At 35.6% G+C, this 16,787-nt stretch overlaps 2 protein-coding genes across 2 annotated transcripts in view; both read right to left on the reverse strand.

The window, feature by feature from the left end:
• LOC117335605 (C2 domain-containing protein 5-like) overlaps nt 1–8,321 on the reverse strand; it is a 49,847-nt gene extending 41,526 nt beyond the window's left edge. The window contains exons 1-9 of the mRNA XM_033895725.1: nt 8,230–8,321; nt 5,514–5,639; nt 5,017–5,103; nt 4,718–4,758; nt 3,972–4,102; nt 3,479–3,574; nt 2,598–2,751; nt 2,298–2,360; nt 1,691–1,822 (exon numbers count right to left, since the gene is read on the reverse strand). Of these exons, the coding sequence (XP_033751616.1) occupies nt 1,691–1,822; nt 2,298–2,360; nt 2,598–2,751; nt 3,479–3,574; nt 3,972–4,102; nt 4,718–4,758; nt 5,017–5,103; nt 5,514–5,603 (794 nt within the window). The 5' untranslated portion in view covers nt 5,604–5,639; nt 8,230–8,321. The remainder of the gene's footprint in view (nt 1–1,690; nt 1,823–2,297; nt 2,361–2,597; nt 2,752–3,478; nt 3,575–3,971; nt 4,103–4,717; nt 4,759–5,016; nt 5,104–5,513; nt 5,640–8,229) is intronic.
• A 3,520-nt stretch (nt 8,322–11,841) lies between these two features.
• On the reverse strand, nt 11,842–16,064 carry LOC117336189. Its single transcript, XM_033896638.1, has 2 exons — nt 15,915–16,064; nt 11,842–13,403 (listed from the first exon to the last, which is right to left on the reverse strand). Exon 2 carries the CDS (start codon nt 12,727–12,729, stop codon nt 12,007–12,009), a length of 723 nt encoding a protein of 240 aa, XP_033752529.1. The 5' UTR covers nt 12,730–13,403; nt 15,915–16,064; the 3' UTR covers nt 11,842–12,006.
• Between the last annotated feature and the right edge of the window lie 723 nt (nt 16,065–16,787).

Raw genomic sequence — 16,787 nt, forward strand, 5'->3', positions numbered from 1 at the left:
CAAAATAATGTATATAGTATGAAATATAAATGTGCAAAGATCAATGTCATTCAGATAAAGTTTACATTTCAAAATTTTGTTCTGATATAAGGTTCATGCTCAAGAAGGCTTATGACAGAAGTTACACAAGTTATATTGTATTTGTAATCATATAGTATATAACAGTGTTATAGCTATTTGTACATAACAAACGTTAAAATCTCTCGTAAGACAGACATATGTATCATGTATATAAAACTCAGCAAAATGTCTGGAGATGAGTATACATAATATTCCTAACAAAAATGTTGTATACCAAAAGTTTTAATAGCATACAATTTTTGATGGGTGCAAGTGTCTATTTCCTTAAAATGAACAATCTATCTAATCTATGTTAGTAGGGTATATAATATTCTTACACCTTGTGTCCATTTTTCTGATACCCAATCATTTAATGTAAAAAAATATTATGATAAATGTGAAATCCGTTTTATTACTTTTTATTACAAATTGTAATGAATGCATGATTCAATTAGCCACGGTAACCATATCAATCACAAACGCATAAAGTATGAGATTTGAATGTTTTAAATTGTTTGTTTTCAAATTGCAATTATCTGTAAATCTAAATACTTTCTAGAATATAAGAGCTGATTTGTATAATTCTGGATGCAATATTGCATGACTAATGTAAAGAAACTCCCTCCTTTTCTCTCTCATTATTTATCTATACCATACCATAAAATGACACAGAAAATTCAATTTTACATTAAAAATGAAAAAGGAAAGATTAACGAAGCTTTGAGACATAATTAAAGTAAAGATTGAAGATTTAAACATTTCAACTGACATTCTGTTCTAGATTTTTTATGGCAGAAGATGAACATCCATGCAGAGATAGAGAAGAGAGAACCAAATGTATGTTAAGTGCCTATACTGGGAACAAAACAAGTGATTCCAACTACCGGGTGAGTATTTACGATACAGGTACAAAATCAAACATTTACCTTTTACATGTATCTTGTACGCTTAGCAATTACATGTTCCAATGAAAAACATAATATATAAATGTATTAGATTTTAAAATCCTATACATATCAGATATAAGATTGGCAAATATTAGTAGTAATGGGTCATCTGATAGATAAATATTTTATAATAGCCATGTAGAAATGGTTTGAAACTTTATGAACATTTCTACTGTATCAGGGCTAATCCAGATATGAAGATAAATGAAACTTTCTGTTTCTTCCCAATATATAGATGGTGTCTTAAGTAACCATATACATTCCCCAGGCACAGTATTCATATAAAGATATGGAGATGGATGGAACTTTCCAGTTTCATGTATGGATGCTGGTGTCTAAAATAGCTGTATACATACCAAATGTATAGTATTAATTGCAGGGAAGGTATTGGGTCACAAAAGTGTTTTTTAAAAGCCCTCCCTTGTATTTCACATAAAATATATATGTACCTGGATTAGCCCTGAGTATTAAATAACAATAGATTACTGGACAAAATATTTTATTTCTTCAAAATGAGAATGTATTTTCAAAAGATGCAGAGAAACTGAGGTTCAGCAGGGTACAGTATATTTTCTTAGTCAAATACTAACCATATCTAATTATTTAAAATAGAACATACTTTCATAAAAATATTTAACTGGCAACAAGTGAAATAGAGTTATTCCCCCTGAAGGACCACTTACTCTTTGGGTTGCGGCGAGACCCCTAGGGGTGATGGCACAGGTTTGAGGTCAGGCCTATTGATTGTTACGGCTGTACCGATACTACGAACAACAATTCCCGACTCGCCTTCTAGATCAAAACACTGAGTGTACCTGTAACAAAATTTCAACATGTCACGCATCATAGACTTCATGTCACGCATCACAGACATGTTAATGTTAGATGTCACGCATCACAGACTTGTTAATGTTATAGGTCATGCATCACAGGCTTGATAATGTTTACATATTCTTGGAAATATATCTACAATAAATATTATTTAATATGAGGGTGATCATGGCAGGAGTTTAAATAATTGAAAGTTCAGATATGTAGCATTTTACTGAATTTTTTAAACAACAAACCATTCACATTTAATCAGTATCAGTCAAAAATTAGTTTTCCAGTAATATGTAGTTTTCAAAAACTAAATATGCTCAGCACTTTATGAACTTTTCTTATGGTACATTCAAGCTCAAGTTTCCAGTTGTCCTCTTATCCCAAGACTTTATTTCTGTAGATAAGTTATATTGATATGGAGATTACTGTATACTACAATGAAACATCAATTAGAAATTCATTAATTACCCTATAACTGAGTTACCACCGAGTTCTAAAACCTTCAGCCCTATCTTCCTCTGTAATTCTCCTAAATAAAGTAAAGAAAGAGATCAACATTAGATATATGTCGGGACATCTGTAGGAGAGTTATAAAAACAGGACTAGATGGTACATGTATCATCAATATTTTGAAGCAGTTTGGACAGGCTGTGTTATTTGCACAGTAAAATTTCATTACAATTCTCATCTAACATGGCAATTATTGTATAATCAATTCAAGTCTTATGTTCCAATCAGAGAAAAGTGAACGATTGCTATGGTTACCCTGAAAGCCTGGAAAACAGCCTTTGTCGGGCCTCGTTGGAAGCCCGGGGTGTTCGTATTTTATCAATCCACTGGTACTCCGGGTCGTCATTAACGACCAACTCCTCAACAAATCCATGGATCATCTGGAGCCGGTATCCACATGGCACCTCAGCAGCTGTAACAAACAGACCATCTGATCACTGATTGGCTAAAAGGAAATTTCCTCCTTTATAACATTCTGCACATTAAGATTATTAAATATAGTAGAACATATCATGTATTGCTGAATAATTTCCAAAAACACACAGAAAAAAATATAACTGTGAATGGCAATTCCCCTACATGTACATTGTACATGAAATGTACCTCTAATCATTTTCATATATAAACAGTTAGTAATTTCACCAAGGATTTCCATGAAAACAAAGTTAAAGTCTACAAGAATTTCAATTAACCATACTTTTCTTATTGAGGCTTCATTTATAATTAATTTATGAAATTGTTCTAAAACTCTTAAAAAGCCAACACAAGGTATAGGTTCCTTTAAAGCTGCCCCCGACACCCTCCAGCACACCTGTTTTTTGTTTTGCTTCAAATATCTATATCTGCAACCCCAGTGCTGACGGATATCCCATTTTTACATCCCCATTCATAGAAAAAATTCTATACTACATTGATGTTAGGAACAAGTGAGAGAACAGATATCATTTCAATTTTCAAAACCAGTCAAGATCTCCAACCTATGTATGTTCTTGTTATCCAATGAAAGTTTATATTGATACATATTTATGTAGTCTAATTCATCATCAGTTAATGTCTATAAACTGTTAGTTAATTAATATTCCTAATTGACAGTAGGATTCTTCCTGAAATCAAGAAATGAATGAAGGGGTACTACTCACTGCTGAAAAATTGAACTCCACATGATGAATGTCTGAATTTGTTGAAATCGCTGAACAGCTCAACTTTGACGATGACATTGAGCTCACCTCTAATTCCTGTAAACAAAATAAGATAATACTACCAAGTAAAGGGTATCAATAGAAAAGTAGTTCTCTGACCTTCCCTTTCATATATAGACGACATAACTAAATTATTTTTTTCCAGGGGAAAGAGTTACTTCCCTTTTTGAGGTATTTGTGTCTCATTTTGATGCTGTGCATTATACATCTTGGATACCAACATCAATAAGATGAAGGAATGTGTGAGAAGACAATCATTCTGACAGTTTAGTCTTCCTTTTTATTGGTTTTTTTTCCCCTTTTTTTCAAGTATGATTTATAGAATATTTCTGCAAATGGCTCAAGCCTTTTTTATGCTATCAGTCATAAATGATAGATTTTGATTTGATGGTATCCTTGAAAACTTATTGATATGTAACTGTGAGTCACTTACCATGCATGGTATCATAAATAGGGAACCAGCCACTGATGACATGTGGGTTTTCCTTGGTGAGAAGTGGGTTCAAGTCGATGTACACTTTACCTATGGCATCATGAGCGCTGTAGGTATCATGGTCCAGGACCCTACAATGGGATTGATATTCAAAATGTTGATTCTCAATATATGATTTTTTTTTTTTTTTTTGACAAATACAATTTTGTAATTAAGAAAACACCAATATGATGACACAACCCTTAAAAAATGAAAAAGAAGGGGGAACTTAAAATACAAATACAATGTCATACAGTAAATAAATACCCATACATGATGGTAGACTGAATCTGTATTACATCTTATTATTCAGTTTATTAAAAAGTATTTCAATTTACAAATGGAACTAAGTTACAATTCTCACAACAGAAAGATTCGGTAGCAATCTATTAAACTATGTATCTTAACACCGACATCATCTTGAATTATCTCCCTTTAAATGCCAGAGATTAGTTTCATTTTATACAGATTGCACTGCCTATCTAATAATTACTATCAAATTGCACAGGATGCAGTTACTACAGTACTCAATTGCAGAATCACTGACAGTTACCATGTTATCAGGCATTAGGACAATGATATTGATGTTGACCAATGACAATAGTCCTTGACCAAAGATAGACATTAACCTTAAAACTGAACAATAAATAAAGAAAAATAAATGATACTCATGTCAATGATACATGTATCAAAAGGTTGTAACTCACCTCAGTTCCAATGGGTCATCTTGTAAGGACTCATCTTCAACCTGTACAAAAAACAACATATGTAAATACCTATCCAGTCTTCATGATCTTTTTTACATTATGGAAAATATTTCTGTTTGTGAAATTCAAATATATAAACATCAGGAAAGGATATTTGTGAGTTAAGGTTTAAGTTATTAAAGCTGTAGGTCAGATTCAATGTCTTTAGTCTATTTTTGATATAGTCATTACAAATAATTCACGAAATGAGTGATCTCAAATAAACAATTAACAACGTTTAAATCTAAACCATTGAATACCTCAAACTTGAACCATTCTGAAGCCCACTGTGGATTTAGGGATCGTTTACAAACATCCGTCTTGAAGGCTTCATTTCCAAATCTAACCTGTAAAAGAAAAATAATGAAAACAGCAATTAATTAATTTTTTTATTGTATGTTATATATATCAATTTACTTTATTGTTATTATACAGCGAAATTAAAACATAATTTTATCTTTCTTTCCCATTTAAATATATGCATAAAAGAAATTTTTAAGATTAAGCTCCGAGTTCATGATAAAGGAGTTTTCCTTATTGAAATTTGCTACCGGGGTATATGAAATTCAATTACCTGGTACTCAAATATCTGGTAAAGGAATATTATGCAAAATAGGGGTTAGAAAATTTGTAAACATGGAGTTCAAGTCCGAAATGTTAATTTATCAATCATTGACTGAGCGACTAATGATCAATGTGGTTAAAAAAAAATCTTTGAAAAAATATCTATTAAGAATTAAAGTATAAGATCTCATACCTCTACAAAGGCATCAGTAAGGTCAGTTGACCGATCCATGATGGGTAGGGCTCTCCCACTGACCACCCGAACCTTCAACTTTCCCGGCATCTTTTTTGTTTATCAGGTTCTGCTGGTATTAAGGTTCTGTAGAAATCAAGTTAAACAGTATACATTTAAATACATCACACTCTTCTGTTAAATTTGATCTTTAAATGCAATGTTTTTCACCACTAAAATATGCTAATTTATTTGCTCTCCAACACATTCCTGACATGCCTCGGGACAGGAATCCAACCCATATCCTGTATGATTATTCGTAGCATTTTGATTATCTTCACTATGAAGAGTAACAGGAAATACATAGCTGCCAGATCGGGACTCAAACCTCCAAACTCTAAACAAATGCTTTAACTGTTTACTACCAGCATTCAGACCAGTCCAGTTATACTACAGAAGCAAAGGTTATTTCATTTTAAATAATGAAGATTTCTCTATACAATTATTATATACACTACAAAGAAGAATTTAAGATAATTTCTGCTATCCAAAGTGTGTATGTGTTAACTCCATGATATAGAGCATGGATACTTAATGACACACCCGACGATTTTTTTTTGCATTTTTCCTCCAAGTGGCCCAGGATTGTGTTTTTTTATATAAGGACTAATGCCAGACTTTCGTCGTACTTTTGACAATTTCAATATATATCACTCATTTTAAAAACAAAATCTGCTTGATATGACTCTCTTCAGAGAATATGGATACTGGTTAATGAAATATAGACTGTGTATTTGCAAATATATCTAAAATATCATTTGATCAGAATACAATAACTGAATATAAATCTACTAAGTATAACTAATTACAGCATTGATCTGCAGATACCCCATCTTTTCCGTCGCCTTATTTTCATCTCTGTAGGGAGTGATCATTAATTGTTCAAAGCTGAAACGGTAGTATAATGTATATTAATTAACACTTTCCAGTTTTACAATTTCATTTTTCTTTTTTTGATAATCAAATTATGCAATTGGGCTCAATCTTATTTTTTGATGTTGCTAGTCTACAAATTGTTGAAAACTATTTTTATCAACAAAAAAAGAAGTTACATGAGTGTGCAAAATTACGTTTCTGATCATCTTCAAAACCAAAAATAAGTTTTCAACAGCTTCGAATTCCCTGCGCAGTGATTCGTGTGCACACATCAGGTTACACATTTGTACATCTAACAATGTGAGGTATCTTTCTCAATTTGAAATAAATTGATAGAAATTTACTTAAATACATACCAAAAGTGTGTGAAATTACATACATGTACTCCCACTCTACATTAAACATTATATTGTTGCAGTGTTCCACTTGCATCATGGTTGCTGTTTCCATCATACCAAGTACCCTGGTAACTTCATTTATAACATGTACATTATTTAGATATACATGTATGTGGATTAAATAAACCCTTAATGTCTCTTGCTCTACCAACCCAGCTAAAGTAGAGCAGTGGAGTCCGGTAGCACACTAGAGACTCGAGCTTGATTTCTATTGGGGCACTTGGCAGGATCATGTTCCCCGGGAATTGGCGCCCAAAGTAATTATAAGGGGGTGGTATATTGAGAGTCTCAATTTATATTTGGGAAAAGGAAAAACAGGGAGGGTAGCATGTGTAACAGGAGAGGAGAAAATGTAGCGGCCAGACCAGGGTTCGAACCCTGGACCTCCGAACACTAGCCGGATGCTCTACCAATTGAGCTACCTTGTCACCGATGATCGACCCAGTCCAGTCTCGCTACACACTTCCCTCCTTTTTTTCAAGTCTTCACCCTCGAAGACACACAGGACCCTTATACCACCACCGTGGGTATTTTAGTTGGGCGCCAATTTTGTAACAGGAGAGGAGAAAATGTAGCGGCCAGACCGGGGTTCGAACCCGGGACCTCCGAACACTAGCCGGATGCTCTACCAATTGAGCTACCTTGTCACCGATGATCGACCCAGTCCAGTCCCGCTACACATGTAAAAGGAACTGTTTTTGTTGCCTTGTACATGGTGTTAAATATGACCTAGCTGTCACTCAGATGATGGAGAATGCTTCTTAAGCTCGGTTGGTAGAGCCAATGATTTTTAGGCCAGAGACTGGGATGGGGTTTATTCCTGTCTTGAGCATTTGACCAAAACGTCAAAAAAGTGTTTTTCCTTTTTCTTTGAAACAGATTTCTTTTAATTCAGTTGGTTGTTCTAGTCAGTAGTCTAGTGTGCAATGCAGTTTTATGATACAATGTAATCTACATCAATTCGGATCACAGGTGCCTGACTCGTTTTATAAAATAATAACATATGTACTCTATATGTTATTATTTTATAAATCGAGTCAGGCACCTGTGTTCGGATCAATTCAAAATACATGTAAGAGCCAGAGACATTGCTTAGAAGTTGTTTTTTTTTAATACATTATCTTGTTGGAAATAATCAGAATGTCATTACAGTTTGCTGAACGATACGCGCACTTTAATTTGCATATCACATATGTTTATGTGTTATCATCATTTTGTTATTACAGATATGAGATATTTTTATTGCAATAAACAGCTGATAAACAGCAGAAAGAAAGAAAATGACAGCGGTGTCCTTGTCTAAATTCCGGTCCAGTTGTATGTAAAGCAATTAGACAAATAAGTAGGATGTAAAAGAAATACTGTGTGAAATCGTGAGAGTTAAACTGCTGACGAATACTTACTGTACTTGTGTAAACAAGCCGGTGTTTACAACATGATCTGAACAGCCATTGCAAATAAGGTCAGTGTAGTCGCAATCTCAAACCCGAACAAAATGCGTGTGTCATTTAGGTTTGCTACCAAATTGATTTACGTAGCTTCGCTTCATATATGATTACGTCGCGTTATTCAGTTGCTAACTCATGATCATATTTTACAAGGTCCGTGGTCCGTGGTCCGTCCATCCGTCCCTCCCTCCGTCCTTAAACAATTCTTGTTATCGCTATATCTGAGTAAATACTGAAGGGATCTGCCTAGTTATACATATTGCATTTTGAGACCAATCGGAAAACAACATGGCCGACAGACAACCATCTTGGATTTTGGCAATTGAAGTTTGTTATCGCTATTTCTCAGAAAGTACTGAAGGGATCTTTCTCAAATTTCATATGCAGGTTCCCCTTGGTGCCTAGTTATGCATATTGGGACCAATCTGAAAACAACATGGCCAACAGACAGTCATTATCGCTAAATCTCTTTCATATATTGGTTCCCCTTGTTTAAAAAGTACTGGAGGGATGTTTCTCAATTTACACAGATTATTAAGAGGAAGGGAAAGATAGAGAGGAGATCAATCTGATATGGAACCTATAAAGATCATTCAATGCTGGGCGGCAAGATCCCTCTGGGATCTCTTGTTTCTTTAGCGAGGCTGTCTTTTCTGACAGCTAGGTATTTAGTTTAGGTAATTAAATGCTTAATTACTTTATATCAAATTGCAAACATTTAAGCTAACAAGAAACTCAGCACATGTATATATCAAACTAGTATACCTTCTGTTTATGTATATTTATGTACTGTACCAAACGAGGACATGTTTGCACGGAAGCCATAAATGGAACTATATCCAACCTAGAACATCGCCTCCTGCGAAATGTGTGATACTGCTGTCAATACACGAGGTAAATTTAGGAGGACCAATCCCAAAATATACAATGCCTCATTCTCAAAAAACAGAACAGGGGTAGTGACAACAGAACAATAAGATTTCAAGCATGGAACACGTCCAGCATTCTTACATAGAATGCGAGAAAAAAAAATATATTTTCAACATGGATGATAGACCAGGTGTTCCGGGAGAGTAAACGTCTTCTACTTATCGGTCAAATTCGGTTACGTCACATTTAAGTGATGAACACTGGTATTAATGTAGCCCGAGTTTCCTCTGGCCCTTACACCATTTCTGGTGTAGCTATACGTATCAGGGCCAGAGGAAACTCGGTCTAGTTTTAATGTTGTTATATATAGTCGATATTGCCTATGTTGCATGGAAGGTGTTGGTAACATGTTCTTCAAATTTTTTTTTCAATATTAAAACCACTATTCAATACTTATATTTACGCGGCCTTATCATTTTCGTTAATTTTGAAAAAATGAACCTACAAAAAATTACCGCCTTTTTGAAATTGTCACATGACTAAAAACTTCATTCAGCTGAAAAAAATGTGCGTGGAAGAACATGACTACTAACACTTTTCATTTCCTTCAACGTTTGATTTCCTATATTTAACGTTGAACATATATGCAAAATTCATTTTAAAATTGATAAACTATAGCAAAACTATATAAGCAATGAACAGTGAATTTTATGTTGTTATAGTAGATATGACAGAAATATAACAGCATTAAAATAACTGTTCAATACTAAATTTACTTTGTCTTGCCATTTTTGTCAAATTTGAAAAATAACTTCGCCAACAAAAAAAACAAAAAAAAATCTCACCTTTTTTAATGTCACTTGACCCACTGGGTGTTACAGCCTGAGGCATCGGGTGTTATAGGCGTATGGTGGCAACTGCCTCTTAGCATTGTGTCAATGAGAAAATGGGCAGCAAATGCAAATATTCTAAAAATGAGAATGATCATAGTGGGAACGGAACACGATATAAAAATATCTCCGTCATATTGTATGTGTTTTGATTATTTTGGCCAGTAAAAAACAACAAACAAGTAAATCTAGTTCGTTTTACTAAGGAATCATGTTTGAGCGCTACGGGTAGGGCGTATGAATTGTACCTGCTGCCCCATTGCATGATCGTAAGAGGCGACTAAACTTGGGATCCTATCTTTTCTTTTCTTTCTGAACAACTTTCTTCTTCCTAATGTCTACCTTGACAATGCCTCACTTTTGGCCTTTAGTTGAGCGTTCGCCGCTGTGAGCAAGGCTTTGGGCTCCGTCCCAAAGCCGAGACATACCAGAGTCTTTAAAAAATGGTAGTTGCTACTCCTGCTTAGCGCTCAGCATATTGGGAGTGGGACGACTGGTTCGATCGCCCGTTGTCAGTATAATGTGACCGGGTGGGGTGTGCTGTTGGGTGTCTTCGGCAGTATGCTCCATTGAGGTAGCACTATAAATCGGCAAAGTTTCGGGCCTATCACAAGGAGACTTAACACGAACATACCGCAGCCTCCCAAAACACACATACGCACACACTCACCACACGCATGTATGTCGCACGCACGGGAGGCCGTCCTTAAATGACCTTAGCTGTTAATAGGACGTAAACAAAAATAAACCGAACCAAACATTAAGCGCTGCGAGCCCAACTTCCTTTGTTTAAAAATATACATGTATTTCAAATGCATACCTGTCCTCATATCGTTTAGAGAATGATTTATGTAAATTTACATGTCCATACCTCATGTAAACAATTTTAGTTGAAAAAAACAACAACAAATGAAATGAAACCATGACATGTCTACTACATCATAAACTTTGTAAGACCATAGGCACTCGCCTGCTGGTCTGTCAATACACTCAATGCCAACGACCAAATTTCAAGAAAATTGTAATTGTCGGCAAACCGTTCAAGGTAAATGTCGATGGGGATGGTCTCAATAGACAGACAGATGATTTTTATTTAATGTGTATATGAATCTATATGTATCATGCCGTAGAAATGTCGTTCGGTTTCATGGAACATGAGGAAATGGTAAGATTCCAGTTAGTCGGACACCTATGGGGCGCCGTTTTACTATTTATTCCCATTTGGTGATATCACCTATTCGAAAAGGTGATATCACCTATTCGAATAGGTGATATCACCTATTAGAATGGATGATATCACTTAATGAATCGAATAGGTGATATCACTTATCCGAATAGGTGATATCACTCATTCGAATAGGTGATATCACCAAATGGGAATAAATAGTAAAACGGCGCCCCATAGATACCGTGGCCTCCGGCTAACAACAAGCAAAGATCTAGTGAGTAGCTAAAAAGTACGGCATGGCAGCTCTTCATGTTTGTCGCGATGTAGGAAAAAAAACTTACCGGAACACTAGTGTCTGTGATAAGACAAGTACTATTATTTGTAATTGTCTAGAACTTGGGCCAACAATGCATAACATTTACAGCACAGACCGCCCCGTTCCTCAGCTTCCCGTGAAACGCAAACCGCCACGTCCAACCAAGCTACACAGATCTCCAGTTGAGGTTACGAGGCAGGCACTCTAACTGACCGAGCTATCGCGACCAGGTGGAGTTAAAATACAACTGAAATATAACAACACGTTCTCTATTATGTTAATTTCAGCTGTTTCTTTATGCTTAAAATAAAGATCAGCCCGGGTTCTGATTCAAAATATTTATTTACAACAGGTCATGACTTTAGATCATGATGCCATATATGGCAAGCCAAGTTGTCATTTATTCGCGGAACAATGTTGATACAGCCTTTTACCAAATTATATAAGGTCCGCAGATATCGGGCAGGACAATGTGATGGTACCCATGTTCAATGTGATGTCTTCAGTGTCCACTGACATCGGTTACGCGAACAACCTAGACGCCCAGCGACACTTCCGTCCAATAGTTTAGACATGGCCATGAAATGATCTGGAAAGGCACGCGGAGAAAACATATAGTTGCCATTATCCATCTGGATAGCTTTCCATTCGCTTTCTGGCCCAGGAGGCTCTTTTAGGGTCTTTATCCACTTGTTTGAGCCCTTCGTCATTGTCACAAATTCATCCAAATGTCCTTTCTGTGTAATGTAAACGTAATTTCCTGGCCCTTGAACTTTTTCAAAAGAAAACAAGGATTCTGGCCCCACTCTATCTTTAGTACCACGAATATAGCTCAAATCCCCGTATCCAAAGAACAACCTATGACTTCTCAGACGGATGGCATGGTATTTCGGATATCTCACTGAACAAAGTTCAAACTCTCCTTGTGTTAACCAACTCTCTTCCGGCAAAAGCCCTCTCATTCCAAGGAATTTCATTAAAAGTCTATGCTCCTCTTCCCTGATGTATGACACAATGTAGACGTATTCTTTTGTCGGTTTGAGGAATAGACGGAGAACTTCTCGGTCTTTTTCAGCAAAGGAACCGATCACCCTCTGTACTCCTCCGGCCAGGTGCTGACTGTGGAGTGTTGAGTTGGTGATTGTATAGAACTGAATCAGAAGCATATCACGTAGTGATGCTAGTTTGATATATAATTCAATGAAATCCATGGCTTTCTTTGCCTTTCTCGATCTTTTTGTTCGGGTCGTTCTCCTCGTGTTCTTTTGCCAGTTCCTTGATTAGCTTTCCCAACTTACGAAGAAACGTACCACCTTGAAAAATATTCATTTGAATATGCATGTTAGTTATATCATGCTCAGTAAAGTGACTTTTCTCACTTGCTGGGTTTAGGAAGTCAAACGCCAAACTGTACATAAGGTGGAGGTCCTGTGCCTCCTCCAGAAGTGTTTCATCGCTGAGACCAGGAAATTTTCGTCGGATTTCGTCTTGAACGACCTCACCTACGGTTAGTGTGTCGCCTCCGAAAGTGGAGAATACTTTAATTAACAAACCACAGACCACTGGGACGACAGGTCCACCAAGACCGACGAACGAGGAGATGGAAGATACAATGCCTAATACACCATGTAGTACCTTGACAGGATCAGTACTGGTGAACTGTGGCAGATGTCCATATAGCTTCTGCAGGAGGGACACGACATCTTCTAGTTTGTTTACGTCGTTTGATCCGTCTTCATTTTTGAAATATTCTTTCGCATCCTTACATTTCTCCGATATAGTTGCATTTGTATTTTGTAAATATTCCCCAATCTTGGCGAGGGCTTCAGACACATCGTGAACTGACGACATAGTTGCAGCTCTCACATAAGGAAATTGAGGTCACCTGAAAATATATTAAACGTGGTTTAATTTATCGTGGAATTTTCTTTAAAGCAGTCATTGGTGGTAACAAATGAAGAAATGGAGACAATATTTAAAAAAAAAAAAAAAAAAAAGATTTGATTGCAATTTATCATGCGGTGTTTTACCTCTCGGTTGCAACAAAGCCAGGGCTTTATTTACATTTATTTGAGGAATGTTCATTCAACAACAGTAATACATAACTAATTACATAAAAAGGTATGAGCGTTTTAATTATATGAACAATAAGTGAAAATATGTTTTAGTACTAATGTGATAAACAAATAAAAGCCCCCCCTCCCCCCCCCCCCCCCCAGCCCCCTGCAGATCTTCCGAAAATAGAAAAAAAAAGAAGAAAAAACAAAAGCTATATCAGCTGTTCAGCACAAGCAATTTTCAGAAACAAATTTTTCCCTAGTATTAGTGACGACAAAAGGACCTGGCGTATACTGGCATGTTACGACTGAAAGTTGACCGTTTCCAAAATAATAATAAAAATGACAATATTAAAAGTCAACAACTGCGTTATTGAATGCAAAACTTCAATTTAGAACATATAAATATACTTATATGCGAAAATTTCATTATTAATGTATGACCGTAAGGTTACATCATCGGGCTATTTTATTTTATTTGGAAATTTCGAGGTTTCTTCCCCGAATTCATATCCTTTTTTGACATCGAAGGACCAACTTTTATAATGTCTTATTATATTCAATGTACCAAAAAAGACAACTAAAATCTTGTTCTTAATAAGTGATCATCCGATGCGCTGGTATCGAAAAAATGAAGAAGAAAAACATATTTGAGGAAATATCTTAATTTTAGCATTAACTAGACTGGTTCTATAAATCATAACACTAGGTTGATTGATATGTTGTGAGTTTTATATTGAAGGAGGTACTCAAGGATGTACTTTTTAATTCCTTCTATTCTCTGACTATATAGGGCCGTGTACCCAAGGACTGGTCTCATTTGGTTAGTTTATATCAACGAGGTAGCACTCTAAAGTAAAAAACAAAAACAAAAAAACAAAAAAGAACAAGTGGCTTTTGCAAAATGGACAAAATCGGTTAGGGTTAGGATGAAAGAGTCTCATTGCCATGGCTGCCATTCACGACTGTTTTCACCTGATCTCGCTCCATCAGATTTTTATCTATTTTCAAAACTGAAAACAGCTATTTAAGGCACCCAAACCCCAACCCTAACATGCAGTGGATGACTTCCTGAACAATCAAGAAAAGGAGTTCTATAAAAGTGGCATTGAGGCCTTTAAACACCGCTGGCAAAAGTGTATAGATACTGAAGGGGATTATGTTGAAAACGAAAAAAATAATAAAATATGTCCGGCAAAATTCAAATCCTTCAATACGAGGTTCACAACTTATCAATCAGCCCTCGTATAAACTTCGTCTACCAACATGTCTGCTTACCTCATGTGATAGAGCCACCGCTTTAAAATAAAGTGTTTAGTATAACATTCATTTTCATTTGGCCAATTCTATTTGGAATACGAAAGTAATTGGGACCATGACGGTCTATTTCGGCACTATGGGAATCAAAACAGGTCACATGATATTTTATCTGTATTTTTAGCGCTGTGCGTGGCAAAGTTCATGATGGTTTGAAGTGAAAAAACGTCATTTATGTATATGCTAAGCAGTTCTGGCACCTCCTTAGAGGAAACTCGCGTTCACGAATTATGCCACATTTCAACGCACGAATTAAATTTGTACACTGTATATCATGTTTCAGAAGATTAGCTTGAGGAAAATACCTACAAAGGGTATTTTACCGAAGAACATACACCAATATATGAGTAATTTAAAGATTCAACGAAAATGCTTATATAAATAATGTATTATAATATTTTTATGAGTCAATAAAAAGAACAACATTTCAATATTAAGGAATTGCAGGAAGTTAATTGTAGATGGGAGTTACAAAATGTAATTTTTTGGTTTGTTTTTGTTTAACATCCTATTAACAGCCAGGGTCACTTTAAGGACGTGCCGAATTTTGGAGGTGGAGGAAAGCTGGAGTACCTGGCAACTGCCCCACGTAGGTTTCGAACTCGCAACCCAGAGGTGGAGGGCTAGTGATAAAGTGTCGGGACACCTTAACCACTCGGCCACCACGGGAGGTAAAGTGGAGGTAAAAATGTAGAAAATAAATATCTTACAAAACACTGTTATATGTCTTTCTAGTTGTCGAGAATGTCAACATATCTATATCATTATTATCAACATACATTTTAAGTAAATGACACATTGAAACTAAACGAGAATATGGATTAAATAACAATTTCACAATGATCTAGTCTAACAGGATGTAAGACAAGATACTCGTCACGAGTATTAGATAAATTTTCTCATGTTATAGCTATTTCTTTAGTTCAATAATGCATCTTGTTTACTTACCTGTCTTCAATTGTATACACTTATATGAATAAAAGCTACAAGTAATCAAAGAACGAGTAAAATACAATACATACCAGAATGACCCTCGACCACGTTACATCCGCCTAACACCCCGAATGCAATCGCAACAAACATCCATCTCTAAAAATAGCCACTGTATATAAGGTATACAGTGTTACTCCAGTCACTGTCCAATAGTTACATCGTCTGAACATAGCAACCGCCGACGTAAAAAAGCAGACGTAAACCCAGACACTAAACGAAACCAGTCCAGAAGTAAATAACATATTCTCTGTTCTGGGAAATCATTTAATATGATACATTTCCTAATACTTGATATTATATCGTTTCAGGGAAGTGAGAGGATTGCAATTTCAGGATTACGTAGTACCTTTGAAATTACATGTACATACAAGTTTGTTGTTTAATACAGTTTTAAAAATACAGTAACGAAGACATTGTCGATAATGTGTTGATGTACTGTTTATACATGTATTAGGTCTCGTGAGTGCCTCTGTCAGTGTTTATGCATATCTTTAAATGCACTGAATATTTATATACATAATCAAGATCAGTGCAGGGAGATGAGTACATGCATGTGTGTCCCTGGTTAACGACACCTATGACATGCTAAGTCAATCTGCTTGTTACGTAAAATAATGTTGATTATCAAATTCATATAAGATACATACATATAGCATCTTCATATAAGATATTTTATACTGCTAGGGTTGATGAGAACTGGGAACAGTCCCAAACGGTCAGGTGTCCGAATGTAGAAGGGCATTTGTTCATCCATATCACTTTTATGCCACTTTAAAATAATAATAATGAAATAAACAATAATCATCATGTAGTTCACCTGTCACATGCCAAGCTCTTCTGTTTACATTGGGAGCCTCTTTGAGCCATTTTGTATGTAAATTCTTAAACTCATATAAGATCTC

This window comes from Pecten maximus, chromosome 10 (genome assembly GCF_902652985.1).
Source record: "Pecten maximus chromosome 10, xPecMax1.1, whole genome shotgun sequence".
In the NCBI taxonomy this organism is placed as follows: Eukaryota; Metazoa; Mollusca; class Bivalvia; order Pectinida; family Pectinidae; genus Pecten; species Pecten maximus.

Excerpts from the sequence above, each read along its gene's own strand:
- LOC117336189 (XM_033896638.1), bottom strand. The coding sequence starts at position 12,729 with ATGGATTTCATTGAATTATATATCAAACTAGCATCACTACGTGATATG.